The following is a 19381-nucleotide window of genomic DNA, read 5'->3' on the forward strand; positions in this document are numbered from 1 at the left end:
GTGTGACTAGTACTAATTTGTTCTTTTTAACTCTCCTGAATTAATTAATCATTACTCCATAATTTATTTATTTTTTTAGGAAACTTCAGTTCTATTCAGCTTCAATCATAGGAGTAAAACAAACATCATAAATTATAAAATTTACATCCAGATCCATAGACTACCTAGCTATGACTATAAACACCGAAGCGAAACTAAGACGTGTCATCATCATCATCCCTCTCTCACCAGAGCAGGAAGAACTTCTTATAGAAGGCAGTTGAGAAGTCATCATGCTAAGCCCCCAATGCACCAGAGCAGCAACCGATGCCGATGAAAACAAGCGTAGATTAGAAGGATCCAACCGAAAGACACATGAACGTAGACAAACGAAGACCATATCCGAGTAGATCCACCAAAGATAACCACCGATCGAACCCTGCGAGATCAGTCAGAGACACACCTCCACGTGCCCTTTAACGATGGTAGACGCACCACCGGGCAGGGCTAGATGAGGAGAACCTTATTCCATCTTTAGAGTCGTCAGACACAAACTCTAACAAAACTCAAAAAAATATCTAGAAACAAAGCCGTGTGATCCTTCTTATCTTTGCTTCTCATTGTCGGCGATGGGTCATGTTCTTCTTATGTGTTGGCAGATTGGGGCCGTAGCTCGACGACTCCATGATTATCAACTACAACAATGTTTACATGCCTCCAATGAGGGATGGGGATGGGCAATGTCAGTGGCCCACCTTCAGCCCGTTCTAGTGCTAATAGTTGTCGTTGAGTGGTCTAAAAAGACACCTATGCGGCTCTTGGAACGGTTACTTACTCATTATTATTGTGATATTATCTTATGTGATGCCTAAGTATAATTGTTCGCAAATAGGCAATGTTTTTCACGAAGAGAAAATTCAAATATAACTCTACAGAGCAAGTAAATACCCAATAACTTAACAACTTAGTAAGTAGAAAGTAACCCATAAACAAATTTTCGGCTCATAAATTGGAAATAAAATAGTAGTTCATTAATAAATAGTGATTCAGAAAAATCAGACGAGAGAATTCTAAAAGTCGGAGAAACCACTACAACTATAGCAAAATTTTCATTTACTATCAAATTTACCGGTCAGACCGTTGGTTCACCGGTTAGACCGAACCGGTGATTGAACCGACACCGCCGGTTCACCTGTTAATTTTCTATCCTTTGGCAGCTAAGTTGGATGGGCAACTTGGTTGTTTGACCAAACTGGCGACTTAGGCCTATTTCCTACCGCCCCACGGATCGCCCCCAGGGGACACAATTATTCTTCATCGTTTGTAATGATTCTAGCGCAAACTATCGTTTTTTAGTTTTTCTTCCGGTTTGAGCAAACAAACCGCCCGGTTCAGTCGGTTTTGGCCGGCCCGTTTTGCAAAATAGTCTGATTAGCTTACAAAACCGTCGACGTTGTCGATCTCGGTTTTTCCCGGTCTGGTCTTTAAAACTATGTTCGGGAGCTAGGGTGTTTCAGAACATGCCGTTAGTTTCCTTTTCCCGCCAAAAAAAACAGAAACAAGTTAATGTTTGAAAGCAGAACATTCGAAGCACAAGATCTCAAACAGGCAAAACAAGTTATTATCAAAAACGCTCTTATATCATGGAACGGAGGGAGCAGTAACTAAGACGGCTCAACAGAAGGATCAAATGAGTGGCCGATTGGTGGGTCCATACTCATGGGCCGCCCGTTAGCAACCTGTGTCGGAATTCGGCCCAACCAAAGAACCAAACCCTAGGGCCACCACACAGCCCAGCCGAGCACTATATAAGGAACAGCCGACGACGGCCGACCATTTTGCTTCCACACTCCTCTTTCTACTGTAGCTCACCACTCCGTCCAAAGCCGCAGCCAGATCCACAACCTCTCGCCGGCCGGCGCCGCCGGCGGCCATGGCCGAGCAGGCACGGTTCTTCAACATGGACCCAGCGACGGCGGCCGACGCACGGCGCAAGGGCTGCGACCCGCACACGCTGGACCAAGCCGCGGAGAGCATGCTGTGCTACATCTACGCCAACCTCCCCAGCCTCCCCGTCTACGAGGGCACGCGGCTCGCCGCTCTCGCCTCCTCCGCCTCCCCCGATGGCGTCGACCGCATCAGCCGCCTCCCGCCCGAGCTCCTCAGCAACATCGTCTCCCGCCTCCCGTCCGTCAAGGACGCCGCGCGCACCGCCGTCCTCTCCTCCCACTGGCGCCGGGTCTGGCTCTCCACGCCCCTCGTGCTGGCCGACGCCCACCTCCACCCCGAAGCCTGCGGCTGGCCGCCCACGCCCGCCACCTCGCCGGCCGTCACCGCCGCCGTCTCCCGCATCCTCGACGCGCACCCGGGGCCCTTCCGCTGCGTCCACCTCGTCTGCAGCCACATGAGCGCGCACCGTGCCCGGCTCGCGCGCTGGCTCCAGCTCCTCGCCGCCAAGGGCGTCCAGGACCTCGCCCTCGTCAACCGCCCCTGGCCGCGCGACGTGCCCCTCCCGGCCACGCTCTTCGCCGTCACCACCCTCACCCGCCTCTACGTCGGCATGTGGACGTTGCCCGGCACGGCCGCCCTGCGTGGCGCCTCCTTTCCCCACCTCCGCGAGCTCGGCCTGGGCTGCGTCGAAATGGAGCAGGGCGTGGTCGACTCCCTCGTCGCCAGGAGCCCCGTCCTCGAGGTCCTCAACATCCTGGGATGCAAGGCGGTGCGTCTCCGCCTCGTCAGCCAGAGCCTGCGGTGCGTGCAGATCAGCTGGTCGAGAATGGAGGACGTCGCCGTGGTAAAGGCTCCCCTCCTCGAGCGGCTCGTCCTGTTTAGACCTTGCAAAATCGCTGGTGGCATGTCCACGAGACTCAGGATTGGCGATGCCCCCAAGCTGCACGCATTTGGGTACTTGGAGCCAGGCCCAGGACAGGTCCTCAAGGTCCGAGACACCATCATCATGGTAAATCTCTAGTAACCATTTTGTTCAGTTAACGAATACTGTATGTTCAACCGGTGGAGGTCCATGACTCAATTGTGGCATCTTCCTTTTTGAACTGGGCAAATTTCAGCCAGGAATAGCAAGCGCAAGTACCGTCGTGACAAGCGTGAAGATTCTGAGCTTGAATGTGTGTTTCGGAGTTCGCAGTGATGTCCAGATGGTGCCCACCTTCCTCAGATGCTTTCCCAACGCCAAGAGACTGCATATCATGGTAATTCCTCCAATACATGTTCTGCTCTTTACGAATATGTGGTAGTTGCGGGGAGACTGCTTCATATTATGATTGATTGCATACATCAAGTCAGTCGTTGTGAACTTGTGATAGCTCTTTACATGGTCTTTTTTGGTTTCGTGCACTGTAATTCAGAGTAAGAAATGTGTTATAAGTTAAATTCCATGCCTTGCCATTTCTTCTCAACCATCATCATCAGGTCTTCTCGACAACCTATAGACTATAATACACAGTTAGAATTATGGAGGGTTTCATGCTGATCTGTTTATGTTATTGACATTTGGTAATAATTTTTTCCTGTGGCATAATGATTATCATTGCTGTATCTTGATTTATAGTGCTTTACTTCTTTACATATATCCAGATTTTCTCGTCCTAGTGTTTCTCACTGTGTTCTTACGAGCTACTAGTATTTGTGCTAACTTTTTTATTTAGAGAAGGAGTGTTTATTTGTGCTAACTTCTTATTTGAGACTTGTTAAAGTTACACATAGTAAATTAGCACATTGATGTTGACAGTTTGCTTTTAGGGTATTGGTATACCAACATTGCACAAAATTTCTGTATGACTAAAGTCATTCATTGTGGACTGAAGTTTGCAGCCTCACATATACCTTAATTTGCTGTGTATGAATTATGCTATCAGATCTTGTTTAGCGCAGCCACATACACCATTCTCTCTCTCTCCACGACTAGGCTCTCTAGTAATTAGTAGTACATTCTGCTACTTTCCTCCATTAAAATTTAAAGTATAGAGTTGTCCGTAAGGGTCCTTGTAGTCACATCTCCTACAAATCGGTCATGGACCAGTATAATTTGCAGTACTTTAGTGTTGAGTTGTTTGCACTGCATGTGGTGTAGGTTCTGAACTTGGCAGCAAAAATGCTCTATTTGCTCACAGAAAAAAAGACATTCATAATACCATTCCCTTTTCTTGTTTTCTTACCTCCCCTTTCCATACAGCTAATGGAAAGTAAGGACCAATTTATTTCACCTTATTCTTGCTCTGCTTAATAAATTTCTGTGCACACGTCACTTATTTTTTTTGTTTCATGTTGGAGCAGATGTTGTTGCTTGTAGCATTCTCTCTTGTTTACATAGATCTGTCAAGTTAGAGTTCTTTATGATCTTTTTAGTTTTTTCGACTGTGAAATGTGAGTCATGTATGTAGTTATGCATGCTAGGCGAAATAGTTTGCCCACGAATAACAGAATAAGATGATGAGCACATCATCAACATGAGTAGGCATAATTGACCAATGACCATATTCATTCTTGACTAATATAGCTAAAAAGCAAAGCATTGGCGCATTGCCATTTATTCTCAACCATCAGGCCGTTTCTACTACTCATGCAGACTAGAGTATGCAATTGTAATTATTGGGGTTGCATGTTCATTTTTTTATGTTAAAGACATTTGTTACCTTTGTTTTGTTGTGCAACAGTTGATTTGTATTGCTTTGCTTCTTGATCTGCCGGTATACCCAGGTTTATAAAAAAAAAAATCACTGTGTTCATACTAGTTAGCAGTGTGTTGTGGAGTGTGGATGATGCAAATGGCATGTAATGCTTATTTCGAACTGACCAAACTACACATAATAAACCAGCACATTTGATGCATGGTAGTATTAAATTGTCATTTCTCCAACACCATAATTAATTTGAGGCTTCCCTGATATGCTTTCCTAACTGATTCTACCATTTTTTGCAGAGTAAAAGATGCACTGAACCCACTGGCAACTACCTCACACTCCAGTTCTAGGAAGAGTCTGACCCCGAAGAAAACCTCGTCTCGCGCATCACCGTGATGAGTTTCCGTGAGTTCACGGGGGACCCCGGCGAGGTCGGCTTCCTCGAGTTCTTCTTCCGGAGCGCGCGGGCGCTGGAGACCGCGTCCGTTTCCATGGCCAACCCAAGCTTCACGCCGTTCTCGACGCAGGAGGCGTATGCCAAAGTGAAACGCAGCTCGAGGATCATGGCAAGTGAGTCCAACATGGTTGTCCTTGGGAGCACCGGCCCTGCAGGTGGTAAGATGTGGAGCTTGAAAGACGGGCCGATTTTTCGTTCCATGACCCCTTCTCCGAAGTGGAGGTGGTCGGCTGAGCTTCAGTTTCTGTGGAGAAGTGGTGTGACTGTTTTCTGATGCAAAACTATGTGTGTTGCTAGTCGTGCCCTTTGTGACGGTCTGACAAATTTGAGGCTTGATGTAAACTAGTATGCAGCAAGACAGATGAGCTGATACTTTGCTTGACCTGTGTTGCCAGTTTCCCAGTCTACATGTTTTTATTCCTTGCAATAGCTGTTCTTTTTTCTTTTAGACAAAGTTCAAAAAAAATGCTAGGTGTTAATTATGTGTTTGGCCACCTACTTGCACTTTTCTAGCTTAGGCGCAATTAGGCATTACTACTGTAGCATGAAGAAGTAAGCTAGATGGGCTGGCCTAGCCCATTAAACCCATAGTTTTAAATAGCCGGCTATAGCTTGCTATAGCTATAGCCTTTTCAGCAGGGTGCCGCTAAATGATCGCCTTCATAAATAGCCCGCTTTAGCCCGTTATAGCTCCATTATAGCTGATTTGAAGGTTCACCGCTATTTTCCATAGTCTGCTATTTAAAACATTAATTAAACCCCATGCCCACCTTCTTATTCCCTTACTAAAGCACCTGTATGTGCACCGTGGGCAAAAAATCTAGGTATCCTCCTCACGCTGCCTCTCTCCCTTGCTGCATGATTTTGCCTCTCTCCCTTGCTACACTGATGGGGAACCAACTAGTGAAGCTTAATTTCTCGCTGGAGAAGCTCAGTCCCTTGCCGGAATCAGTCCATTTGACGTCAGAAGTGGTTGAATCCTCGTCGGCGAGGATGAATACTTGCTGGAGTGATCAAATCCTCGCGTGGGAGATTGATTTCTCACCTAGAAACATGATTCCTGGCCGGAGGACTTCGACGGCCGCTTTTTTGAGCACCTAGGTCCAAAAGGAGGCGTTAGTCCAACGCCCAGAGCTTAAGCACGCCTAGGCGCGCCTTTTTGAACTATGACCCCCCCCCCCCCCCCCCCCCAAATCCTTGCCATTACTCCCACGGTAGGTAAGCATTGTGTTTCAGGCAGGAGAACCAACAGAACCGTCCTCACGCTATCTTACATTACATATAGGCGTTGAGCGTTGAGGCGTCTTGCATGGGCGTTATAGATCATGCCCAGTGACTTCTTTTCTGTTCAAGAAAAGGCCATCATGGCTAACTTTATTTTTATCGTATAAAATAGTTACATTATCCACAAGTTTGTCGAGAATAAAGCTAGGGGGGCTCATCGACCCAAATACAAGTGAATTTCGAGTCATGCCAAAATTTGGCTACATCAAGAGCCTGGCCATTCGCCTGTGCTCAGTGGATGCCCAGCCGCTCCTTTCACCTCTATATTTGGCTGCATCAAGAGCCAGACCATTCTGCACGTGCCTTAGTGTAGAGCTTGGGAAGATCGTCTAGAGACGGCAAGGAGCAGCAGCTTGCAAGCTACTCCCTTAATCCGATAATATAAGATGTTATTATAACCAATATAGAAGTGATGTCCATCGCCACCATTGTCGTGCAAACCTCCAGAGGTTCACATTTATCTCCACGCGCAATGTGAGATGAAGACACATAAGTCGTTGATCTTCTCCACCATGAACCATGTGTAAAACAATTTGCACCTCCTCTCATGATAGTATTCAACGCTAGCCACCCAAACCTGCTTGGCAGAGAGCCATGGTTGTTAAAAATCGTATCGGTTTAGAAAAATATATTAAAATTGACAACATGGGATTTCCCCCCCTTATATATGATGTGTGGACAGTTGTGTGGTCGTCAATCTTTTTGATCTGTTAGTCAAAAATATATATATTGAAATTGATACTGCCAAGTATATATATACCAAGAAACGAACTTTCAATATTTAGTAATTTCCCTTTTGGTAGAAACTAATGCTAGAAACATCACATTGAAGACTGTATCGGTGTACTGATAAAAGAATTTAATAAAAAAACTTCAGAAAAAATGTTAACAAAATAAAGATAACTATAATAACTAATTCAGATGCATTAAGATATCTACCCATCCATCCAAAAATACCAAGGTGAAAATGGTTCCATGCACACCCACCTTAATAGTAAATTTGGAAAAGAAAATACTAGGAAAACTTTAAAAATTATGAAAGTTTGGGTTATCAAACTTGGTATGCCATTATACCCACGTGTGAAGTTTTTCGACCACAGCTCAAAAATAAATAAAAAAGAAATAAAAAATTAAGTGGCTGACCACAGCTCAAAAAGAAATTAAAAAAAATAAGTGGCTGACCAGTGGGTTCCCTACTGATGGGCCCGTTAATTTTGGCCCAACCAACATCGAAACCTCCCTCCTATAGGAGGACGAGCAGTCGCCTCCACACACACACACACAGCCGACACTCAGAAACCCCAAATCCACAAACCCTCGCCGGCGCCGGCGCCGACGCCGCCGACGGCCATGGCCGAGCGGGAGTTCGCCAACGTCGACCCAGCGACGGCGGCCGATGCGCGGCGCAAGGGATGCGACCCCCGCAAGCTCGACCAGGCCGCGGAGAACGTTCTAGCCTACATCTACGCCACCCTCCCCAGCTTCCCCGTCTACCCCGGCACGCGGCTCCCGGCCCTCGCCGCCTCCTCCGACGGCGTCGACCGCATCAGCCGCCTCCCCGACGAGCCCCTGCGCAACATCGTCGCCCGCCTCCCCGTCAAGGACGCCGCGCGCACCGCCGTGCTCTCCTCCCGCTGGCGCGCGCTCTGGCCCTCCACGCCCCTCGTCCTCGTCGACTCCTTCCTCCTCCCCAAAGGCCAGGGCTTCCGCCCCACCCCGGCCAGCTCGCCGGCCGTCACGGCCGCCGTCTCCGACATCCTCGAGGCGCACCCGGGGCCCTTCCGCTGCATCCACCTCGTCTGCACTCAGAGCGCGTACCGGAACCAGAACCAGCTCGCGCGCTGGCTCCAGCTCCTCGCCGCCAAGGCCGTCCAGGACCTCGTCCTCGTCAACCGCCCGTGGCCGCGCGACGTGCCCCTCCCGCCCACGATCTTCGCCATCACCACCCTCACCCGCCTCTACGTCGGCCTGTGGAAGCTGCCGGACACGGCCGCCCTGCGCGGCGCCTCCTTCCCCCACCTCCGCGAGCTCGGCCTCTGCTGCGTCGAAATGGAGCAGGGCGTGGTGGACTCCCTCGTCGCCAGGAGCCCCGTCCTGGAGGTCCTCAACATCCTGGGATGCATCAATGGGCTGCGCCTCCGCCTCCTCAGCCAGAGCCTACGCTGCCTGCAGATCAGCTGCTCGAAAATGGAGCACATCGCCGTGGTGAAGGCTCCGTGCCTCGAGCGGCTCATCCTTTTTGGATCTGGCAAAATCGATGGCGGCTTGTGCAGCAGACTCAAGATTGGCGATGTCCCCAAGCTGCACGCTTTTGGATACTTGGATCCAGGCCAGGTCCTGCAGATCCGAGACACCATCATCATGGTACATCTCTCATCTCCGGTCTCACCATTTGTTCAGTTAGCAAATATATATGTCCATGACTCAATTGTGTGATACTCCTTCTTGAATTGGGGGAATTTCAGCCCGGGATAGCAAGCACAAGTACCATGATGAGAAGCGTCAAGATTTTGAGCTTGAATGTGCGTTTCGGAGTTCGCAATGAGGTCAAGATGGTGCCCAACTTTCTGAGATGCTTTCCCAACGCGGAGAGACTCCATATTCTGGTATTTGTCATCAATCCATGTTCTGCTTGCATTTGTACCGATTTCTTGCTTCTTGTTGCCGGCTGTGATAGACTGGAGTATGCAATTAGAATGGTTGGGCTTGCATGTTCATCTGTTTATGTATGACATTTGTGAAGTTTTGTCGTGCCACAGTTTATAATGCCATTGTTTTGATCTCTTTTTCTTTGCTTCTTGATTTCCTGGTTTTTCCAGATTTCCTTGTTTTAGTTTTTCGCGGTCTGTTCATGCTAGCTAGTAGTATTTGTGATGTGGAATGTGGATGATGCAAATGGCATGCAATGCTTATTTCAAACTGTTTAGGCCTCCTTTGGTTTGGAGGAATTTTGTAGGATTTTCATAGGATAGGATTTCTATAGGAAAAATTCCTTCAGAGCTCTTTGGTTTGTAGGAATGAAATCCTATTCCTATGGAGGAATTCTTCCTATCCTCCACATTTCATAGGAAAACAAACATTAGCCTAGACTCAATGGAAAAAATCCTATGGTGTGAATCAAAGGGCATCACTTTTTCTATTCCTATTTATAGGATTTGAGATGCATGTCATCTCATTTCCTATGACTTTCCTATTCCTATGATTTTCCAATCCTATGAACCAAAGGAGGCCTTAAACTACACACATAAATGTCTTGGCACTCGTATGTATGTGGTATGGATAACACATTTGCTGCTCCTAACAAATGCTACTCATACCATGTAATGCTTATTTGGCACGAATGCTATATGGTACAGACCTACTGGAATGCACATTTGCTGTCTAAAGTTTCTTGGAGGTCTGTACATTATACCACTCATTTCAAATTGATGCTACTACACTGATGCCACAGTATGCGGCACTTATCTCTGATTAAGTGATAGATTATTAACTGGTTGTCATGGCTCATGTCTGGAAGTTTGTGTTGGAGAGTACTTCTGGCATATTTTCACCTGACCTCGACGGTAGACTGAAACACTGCTGCCTCACTTTCTAAATTTGGTATAGGCGAGAAGCTGCATATATAGACTACTTTGTGTTAGTTTTCTCTAACAACATATAATTTGAGGCTTCCCTTATTCACCGTGTCGTGAGCCCACCTTCCTTGGATGGTTTCCCAACTGTTCACTGATTTAATCTATTTTTTTGCAGAGTGAGAAATGTGATAAACCCACTGGCAACCACCTGGGCCTCAAGTTCTGGGAAGAGTCTGGTCCCATCGAGAATGTCCTCTCGCGCATCAACGTGACGAGTATCCGTGAGTTCAGAGGGGACCCAGGTGAGGTTGGCTTCCTGGAGTTCATCTTCCGGAACGCGCTGGCACTGAAGACCGTGTCTGTTTCCATGGCCAATCCAAGCTTCACACCGTTCTCGACGGAGGAGGCATACGCCAAGGTGAAATATTGCTACAGGAACAAGGCGAGCAAGTCCTGCCAGATGGCTGTCATTGGGAGCACCGGCCCTTCAGGAGGTGAAGTTTGGAGGTTCAAAGACGGGGCAGATTTTTCTTTCCATGACCCCTTCTCCCAAGTGGAGGTCAGGTGAGCTTAGTTTCTGTGGAGAAGTGGACTGGCTGTTTTCTGATGCAAACTATGAAGTAAGTATGGTGTCTGTCTCTTGCTAGCCGTGCCCAGTGCCCTTGTGATGGTCCGTCGAATTTTGACGCTTGATGAGCTGATATTTTGCTTGCCCTATATGTAACCTGTGTTAACGGTTTCCCGGTCTATCTATGTATGTTCCATGAACCATTTCATTTGTGGCGGCGACATGTTCAATTGCTTGCAGTTGCTGGGTTTCCCTGTCAGATAACTGAACTCTGAACCAAAGTGTCGCTTAAATTCAGTTAACTGTAGCGTAACGGTTTGGCTACAGTTAACTGACATCTGACGGCCGAGACGACGCGGATGCTGATCAACGGCTGGGAAGAAGACACTGCGTGTTTAATTGCTAATAGTTACTTTTTCCGCCGTGATTCACTGTTTACCTTCATCCGCCTGCGTGCACGTGAGTGGCAACAACCATTGTATCAAAAGCTAAACCCTAGCTCTTATCTGTAGACTCTACTGTAGCCAATTCCGCAATTGATAGAAGGGTCTCTATATCGGGAGCTTATCGTTATCGTTGTCCTGTGTGATCTGTGATTTGGTTGTTTGATCCGTAGCGGGATCTGACATTCACCCTCTTAGATCAGCAGAAAGCCGCCATTCTAGGTTTCTGGTGTAGTTTGTTTGAGAGCCATTTCTGGTTGTAAAAAGTCGTATCAGTTCTCAAAAAAGAGGTTTAAATTGACAACATAAGATTTGTTTTTCTTTTCTTATGACGTGTGGACAGCTGTGGTCATCAATCTTTCTTATCTATTCCCCCCTCTGTTCCAAAATAATTAGAAACTTCTCTGAATTTAAAAGTTAACTTTACTGCTTTTTATTTATATATTTTTCTACCAGCCATTTCAGAATGTGAAGTGCATTTGAGTGAATAGTTGTGAAGTTGAGCTTGAGGATGATTGCTTCACTCCCCCCTAGAGTGAATATCATGAATAATCTCAGAGGGTTAGGATCCCATCCAAAATTAAGGCGGTTTGTGCATTACTAATCACACGATGGGCCACCAGGAAAAGCTGAGTGGCAAATCATTTTACGTGGAACTTAGATAAATTATTAATTAAGGGAATAGATCTAAATAAACAAATATTATCAGCTCCCTTAACTTTAGAAATAAGGGATTAATTCAGACATTTGATGTCGACCGTGCTAATACAAAAACCTAAAATAACTTTGTAGACAAGGGGGTTTAAGGATGTTCCAATTTTTTTTGAAGAACGTAACCAAAAACCAGTCCAGGCCAGGAGCCGAATTAGATTTTGATGAGGAAACAGCCTTGTCAATTTCTTTCTCGGAAGGAGTCGAATCTCTTCTTTGTCAAAAAATGGCAATAAATTGCCTAGTCTACAACACTTCCCCCTGGTAATTTTTATACCGTGAGAAAGAAGCTTGAAGATCACCAGACTTTGCAAACACCGTGCCTATTCCTATGCCTGATCTAAGTCGAAGTAAGTTCTAGTAACAGCAAAACCTGGGCTAGCTAGAATCAAAGAGGAAAACCCTGGCCTGGTGGTCTCCTGCTTGAAGTCCTATCTAAGCTGCCGTAGGAGTTCTGTGACTGCTGCGGTCGTGAATTAGGTCTTGCAGGAAGCGCCCCGCCTCCAGAATAGGAACTACGAGGTTGTTGCTGCTGCTGCCACTGTTGGGTTGCTGTATACGGCGCAGGCTGGTAGCCGCCAGCATGCGACGGGGGTTGCCCGTATCGTCCAAAACCCGATGACGGAGGAGCAGGATATGATGAATATGCGTTGCTACTATTATTCTGATGGTATCGAGATGGATGCCGGCCCGCTCCTCTTGAATCGGCGTGGCTGTCTCTTGCATATGGATGGTGCCTTCCGCGATTATCTCTTGTGTACTGATGACCTGATCCTGATGGCAGCGCATAGGCTGGTACATGACCATAGGGTAGATTATCACTAGGAACATGCCAACCAGGGTGTCCAGCAGGCTGCTCCATCCATGGTGGCATTCCATTTGGATAATGCATACCACTCATTATAGTTTGATATGGCCTAGCCGGAGGGTAGTGCCCGCCGCCGCGAACATTCAAGCTGTTTGCAACTAGTCGGTGTGCGGCCTCCCCTAGTTGGCGGCCCTGCTGTATCGATCCTGCAGGGTTTTGCCTGAACCATTTCAAAAGTTGGTTACGATTTGCAATGTGGAAGCAATGATTGACTAAATAGGGCCCAAAACGCATACACTACCTGCTGCTGTTATCATCATGAGGCCTCCTGCCATTGTCTTCATGCCACAGCACAGGCGGTGGCTTCAGATCACCGGCTTCAACAATCTTCAGAGCAGATTAAACAATACGCTTGTTAACCGTGGACACTTCTGGAGTGGAATGATATACTCATGTCGATGTTACACGAAAATAAACAACAGTTCTGTACCTTCTTGGGCATGATAACACCAGCAGGTGGACGCGCTATGTGCTTATGAGGATCTGGAAGCTTGTAGATTGAGCATCTAGAGAAGGCAAATGTCATAATCTTGAAATCAAGTGCCACTAGATCATATCAATAATACAAGGGGATAATGAGCTTACATCACTTGATTGTCCATAATATCCTCCAGTCCATCCACAGGAGATCTGAAGACAGGTGAACATGGATCCCCGCCACAAAGTGAGATGTAACCACTCATTCCTCCACTGCATAAATAACCAAGAGCAGCTAATTAAGTGATATTGTAGTTATAGCAGCTCATATAAGAGGCACTTATTGATTACTCCCTCCGTCCGGAAATACAAAGTAATATACTATAATATGGTGGAACTACTACAGTTTAACGAGAAAATACTATCTGCAGTCAATCAAGAATCCTGGTAGGGTTAGCTAACCTGGCAGAAGGCTTCAGTGGCTCTTTAATTTCATTTCGCTCATTATCGGGCAGATGTCCGAATTTGCTGCTGAGAGAGTAGATATAAGGCGCAACTGGGTGCAAGCTATTCACAAAAAGCATATTGTACATTGTACTGTTTCGTCTTGCTTCTTCAGGCTACACAAAATATGAGGAAAATATGGAAATCTTAGAAGTTAAAACAAGATCCTCTACTACATGTATGCCATAAAAACAAAACACACGAGACACTGTTCCATACCGTCAAAGTATGCTCGACTTTTTCAATCTCAGACAGCAACCTAGCTTCATCAATGAAGGGCAGTTTGGCTATCCCCTGTAAAGTACAAATTTTAGTTAAATTAAACATGGAAGAAGTATGATATACATAATTATGCTTACTAAGATAAATGTACCTGCCAAGAAAATCTCTTTCCATTCATATCTACTTCAAAATCTGCAGCATATGTACAAAGGTTCACCCGGATTAGAATTGGATTAAGGTTGTAGCTAGGAGAATCAGATACTATTTGTGATTATATCTTTGAAAAATAAGCATACCAATCGGATAAAAATCAATTATCGGCGAACTTGGATCAGTCATCAACTGCCGATACCGTAGAGGGAGTGCATGTGAGCTGAAATGCAATGAAACAAACTATCAAATAATCCACCACATGAAGGTACTAAGATCGAAGAAAAATATTAGCATATTCACCTTGCCGCTGGGAATACTCCCAGAAGCTGATCGAAAGGTTTGAATGGTGACCCAAGTTCAAAAGTTATATTAAGCCGGCCTAAACCTTTTAAATCGGAAGCAAAAGGGGCATAGTGATGAGGGTAAAACCTACACATAATGAGAATAAATTAGAACGAAACAGGTATTGGTGGGATGGGTAGAGGAATTAATTAAAAATAGCAGCAATCGTGCTACAAATAAAACTGTGTAGCATATAATTGGCCATTTAAAACAGGCTAAAATTAAATTACCATTGCCATGAGCAGACACCTTCATAATAGTAGTGTATTACCCAACACAGACCTTCAGTATATTTGAGAACCTGAAGGAGCATAGAGCAGATCATATAAGAAGAAAATAGAGAATTAGGGAAAAAATATTTTTAAAATAATGATCAAGTCAAAATTTCTATCATGAATTCAGTAATAATGGCAACAGGGTATGGTGTCGATAATGAATCATGAATGCAGTTTGCTTTTATTTATGAATGCAGTATATTAAAGACACTTCCACGATACTTACAACATCTCTACGTATTTCTTCAATTTGCTCAGGTGTTCTTGCACCAAACTTGTCTTCATAATACCTTTCCCTCCATCCTGGTTCTCCAAGCTTTATCTGAATATTAACAAATAATGTTATCACTTGAGTAAAATATAAAAAATAGAGATTCAGAAGGTCCAAAAAATAGAAGTGTACTTTCAATTCCCAAAGCCCCAAATATCTTCGATAATTTAGTTTTGTGTGCAACATATTAGAAGTTCCGAAGACAAAGGATGGGGCACTAGCTCCCACAGCAGGGAATAGTCTCTGAGAACTTATATTAGGACAAACTTGAATTTACAACTGCAACCAACTGATACAGTAGCAGAAGAAGACTTGTGCACAGATGACCAAAGATACAAGATATACCTTGTCCTCCTCTGGATTTTCAGAATTAAAAAGATCTGATTTATCACGAAGTGCGACTTTAAGCATTGACTTCAGTTCTTCTTTGTTTTCACGTGCCTATAAGAGATTCAGCAAGATTCAGATGAAACCATAAAAATATCTTCAAAACAAATATAATACCTTCTCAAACAAGATCAAATTAAGTACCTGTTCTTCGACACTAATTTCAGCTTCAACAAGAGCAGCAGAAAGGCTGGAATCTGAAGATGATACACGTGCTTTCTTAGCTCGACTGCCCTTTTCCGTGCTATCTTTATGAGCTCCATTATGTTCATATGGTGAAGCCACAGCCCCAGAGGCAAGGCGAGACCCTTGGAAACGCGCAACAGGTACAATAAGATCGCCACTGACATGGGGATCCAGATCATCGCCTCGCTTTGCTTGGGCTTTATCACGTTTTATTCTTTCAGCTTGACGCTACAAAGGACAACATCGTTGTATGTAAACTGTTAACAGCTGAGCATCAAATGTATATAAGTAAGAAATGTTACATAGGCATATTGCTCTTCACAATATACACGCCAGGTATAGCTGAAGTTAAGCAAGATTGACAAGCAAAATCAAGATAGTCATCATTTTTATACCTGGTGCAAACGTGCTCTTTTCTGAAATATTTTATCCTCGTATGAACCAACTGCTTGAATGAAGTGTTCAACTCTATTCAGATCCGGCTACAACAATCGAGATAAAATGTGTTATTAACTTATTGCTGATGTACCCATGAGGATCATTTCAAATAAAATAAATTTCAGACGAAGAAACCACATGGGTCAGATGATGTACAATACCGTGCAAGTGTCGGTTAAATAGCCACCCATATTAGGAAATTCCTTCTTGTATACAGCAATTAGCAAATTAATAGCTCCCTGCAGACAGATAACCATTGTGTCAGTGTGACAACAATCTAAGAAAGTGAACTACAAACAGAGGAACGTTTCAAACTTTGAAAGAAAAAAAAGTAACACTACAAAAACTAACCTCACGAATCTCTAGTGTCGGCATGTGTGGAAGAAAATCATTGCCAACAAAAAAGCACATGAAGATGAAATCATCAATGATGCGTTCAAGATCAATCTTGAAAGGTGGATTTGGCATTCTGAACTCGTATTCTAGGTACTCTCGTAGGGTCCATATATTCAAGAACTGTGAAAGCACGAAAGTGGAGCAGTACAAATGAGAATAAGTCTGTTGGTAATTCCACTGAATAGCGCCACACCACAAGCTGCAACTAAAGAAATTGATCATTATTACCTGGTAAGGTTTCTTTGGTACTATTTCATCACCCTTCTCATCAAACTCCCCAGCTTTCCGTTTTGCCTTTCCTTCACACTTTGCTGCTAGATGTCCAACTTGACCACACAGGAAGCATTTGTCCTGCTGTCCAGGTGTAAACACCACCTGCAAACACAAAGTGTATGCAAATAAGGTTTCATGGCATAATGTCAAACAAAATGTTCAAGGAAAAGGAGTATCAACATTAAAGCAGAGTAGAAACAGAGACAACAGTATAAAATTTAAAAGATGTATCATTTTGATTAACACAAGGCTGTGACGTGTATGTATATGGTCAAAAGGTGTAAATTCTGTATTTTGAGAAGAGAACCTCTCTCAGTATGGAGAAGTGTACTTCATGTGTTGCTAGAGCTAACATGATTAGATCTGCATCCTGCATTCATGAGATTAATTTTATGCATTAGCGAAACTAACAGATAAAATAGTCCAACAAGAAATAGAACATTAAGCATACAGAAACAGAACTTACCAGGCCATACAGGCAATGTCGGGTATTTGCATTGAGTTCATTACAGAGGTTCCTATTGCCACGAATGTAGGACATGATTTTGTGTTCCCCTTCACCAGGAACATTGGCATCAGAAAGAATAACCTTCAAAAGATTGTAAATCAGGACACATATTATTTCTACATACTTCCTAATAACAATCCATAGAGTTTGTGAACCCCAAGAAAATATGACTAAGCATATTAACAAATGTATTTAAAAGCCAGATTAGTAAAAAAAAATCATGCTTACTTTAATTTTTTTCCATCCAAGATCATAATTCAACCTGAGGTGGATGTAGTACTGCAAAGCAACTGATAGAACAGCCATGAACTCTGTCCCGGGGGTAATAACATTAGAATCACAGGTTTGTGATTGCTGTTTTGGAGGAAGCTTTCTTCCTTCCCTCTCAAACTCTTGACGCAGTTTTTCTTCTTCTTCGGCCTGGATGGACATAGGACGCAAGTGGCCAGTGAGTGCAAATCATAAATGGTTGCAACTGTCCACAAATAACAATAGATACGGCTGTACAATTATACACTGAATATGAGAAGATGATTCCATTAGAATACTGACCGCATCAGCAGCATCTTTTGCAGCTCTGAATCGTCTAGAGCGCTGCTGGTTCATCTTAGCACGAGGAGCCACACCATCTGTAAACCATTGTAGTATAATACAAAATGGAGAAACAAATTGTTTAATGTAGGTACATAGATACAATAGTAACTAGTAAGTTATTCAAAGGAAAGCTTAACAAGTGAAGAAATATGTCGCCATTGTTCAGAGAAGAGGATGCCTATTCATTCTAAAGGAAGAGTAGTATGACTATGATGTGAGCGTATACACATATATAGTTGCATTATGGCAAGATGCTGTGCACGATAATACCTAGCGAGTAACATAGTTTAATTATACTGAGCACTCCTAATTATTTCTACCATTGATCAGTATAAATAACCATACGAACGAAATCAGTTCAAGCGACATTAGAGCATGCAGCTAGCCAAACAGAAAAAATGAGCGAGAGAATTCCCTCCATAGCCAGACAAAGAGATGAAACACGTACAAATGGCCATGTAGAGAAGCTTTCGAGGGCGAACCATGACAAAGAGCCTGTCTATGTAATCGAACATGCACTGGAAGACCTCAGCAAATGTCGTCGGCGAGGGCTGTGGCAGAAAATGCAATAGAAGTGAGAAGCACGGTCAACGCAGTGGTTGAATATCGGGTGTGGCTAGCTCTCATCTAGATGTGGGTACTAACTAAGATCCACAATTAATCCGCAGGACTGTTGGTAAATAACTGGGGAAATAAAATGTTTCCGGTAGGACTGTTGTTGATACTACATGCAGTAGCAGTGTGCAATCCACTGCAGGGTGTCCTAAGTCCTAACTAAAATAGAATTGAATCTTGTGCAGATTCACTTGTCCAGATCGAAATTAGTTTTGCAGTGTGAATAGTTTGATGAAAAACAGAAGAATCGGATTGAATCCTGGAACTGCATATCAAATTCAGTTTTGCTAAAGCACATCTAGATGTGCCATAAGTATTCACATCTAAGTCCTGTATCATTGATCTTATGCGGAGATTCTATCAATTTTGTATACTTGAACTATAGTAACATGCTCCTGCAACCTCGAGATGATTTGGGGACGGACAGTATTGAAGCTCTCCCTCCCTTTGAATTGCAAAAAACAAGTATGATTCTACAAGTAATTAAGTAAGACCCAACTGCGGATCGAACAGCTAGCTAGCCAAATCAAGCACGTACCCTGTCCTCGGGGTGGAAGCAGGGGTGTATGATCCCGTTCATGTCGAGGTAGAGGTTGTCGAACTCGAGGCCGTTGGGGTTGGGCTTGGAGGTGTCGATGGGCACCTTCACGCCGTCGATCTCGACGGCCTCCTCCTCCACCACGTCCACCACCACCATCGGGTACTTCTCCGCCAGCCACCGGTAGAACGCCGGGACGCCCATCCTGTCTCCCTCCGCCGCCGGCGAGAGGCGGATCGAGCGAGCTCTTTCGCGGTCTGGTCTGGACCTCGTGACTCGTGACTTCCTGAGGCGGTGGGGGCGGGCCGGGCCAAATAGAGAGGGAGTCCGTCGCAAGCCACGAACCGGTTTTGTTTGCCTCGATACTAACACCTTTCGGTGTTTTTTGGGGCGGTTCAAGCACCTTGCCATAGAACCGGGGTTTTTCTCGGGTTCTTTTTGCCAGCTTTCTTTATTTTTTATATGGGGGTTCCTTTTGTTTTCTTCATTTTTTTTATTTTTCCCTTCTACTTTTCCTTTTTTTTCATTTTATATATCCATGAACAGTTTTTGAAATTTGTGAAAAAATGGTATATTTTGCGGAGTTTTTTCTAATTCCAAAAATTTTATATATTGCGGAAAAAAATGACGGATCACCTCCATAGCCGAAAAGACAAACCGGAAGGTGCGCAGTGACACGTGGATTCCTATAGCCGAAAAGACACAGCTTCTTTGGTGTAGACTTTATTTTGTGCTCC

At 44.6% G+C, this 19381-nt stretch overlaps 2 protein-coding genes and 1 pseudogene across 3 annotated transcripts; 2 read left to right on the forward strand and 1 right to left on the reverse strand.

Moving 5' to 3' along the window:
• Positions 1–1832: 1832 nt before the first annotated feature.
• Positions 1833–5496, forward strand: LOC123184527 (putative F-box/FBD/LRR-repeat protein At5g44950; annotated as a pseudogene).
• Positions 5497–7635: 2139 nt separating this feature from the next.
• On the forward strand, positions 7636–10703 carry LOC123187272 (putative FBD-associated F-box protein At3g50710). 2 transcript variants are annotated; one of them, XM_044599084.1, is made up of 4 exons: positions 7636–8724; positions 8826–8966; positions 10111–10237; positions 10317–10703. In XM_044599084.1, exons 1-4 carry the CDS (start codon positions 7711–7713, stop codon positions 10355–10357), a joined length of 1323 nt encoding a protein of 440 aa, XP_044455019.1. In that variant the 5' UTR covers positions 7636–7710; the 3' UTR covers positions 10358–10703. The 2 variants fall into 2 exon arrangements, with proteins under 2 accessions (XP_044455019.1, XP_044455018.1); XM_044599083.1 differs by having other exon boundaries at positions 10111–10703.
• Positions 10704–11747: 1044 nt separating this feature from the next.
• On the reverse strand, positions 11748–18936 carry LOC123184528 (5'-3' exoribonuclease 3). The gene is made up of 23 exons (XM_044596626.1): positions 18645–18936; positions 17940–18042; positions 17450–17526; positions 17126–17317; positions 16856–16978; positions 16697–16759; positions 16345–16491; positions 16072–16236; positions 15882–15959; positions 15678–15764; positions 15241–15510; positions 15055–15150; positions 14665–14760; positions 14394–14464; positions 14122–14250; positions 13965–14041; positions 13820–13860; positions 13666–13740; positions 13405–13562; positions 13111–13215; positions 12956–13031; positions 12767–12852; positions 11748–12685 (listed from the first exon to the last, which is right to left on the reverse strand). The coding sequence occupies exons 1-23, from the start codon at positions 18846–18848 to the stop codon at positions 12046–12048; spliced, it is 3159 nt and encodes a 1052-aa protein (XP_044452561.1). The 5' UTR covers positions 18849–18936; the 3' UTR covers positions 11748–12045.
• Positions 18937–19381: the final 445 nt, after the last annotated feature.

The sequence above is a fragment of the Triticum aestivum genome, chromosome 2A (assembly GCF_018294505.1).
Source record: "Triticum aestivum cultivar Chinese Spring chromosome 2A, IWGSC CS RefSeq v2.1, whole genome shotgun sequence".
NCBI classification, from domain to species: Eukaryota; Viridiplantae; Streptophyta; class Magnoliopsida; order Poales; family Poaceae; genus Triticum; species Triticum aestivum.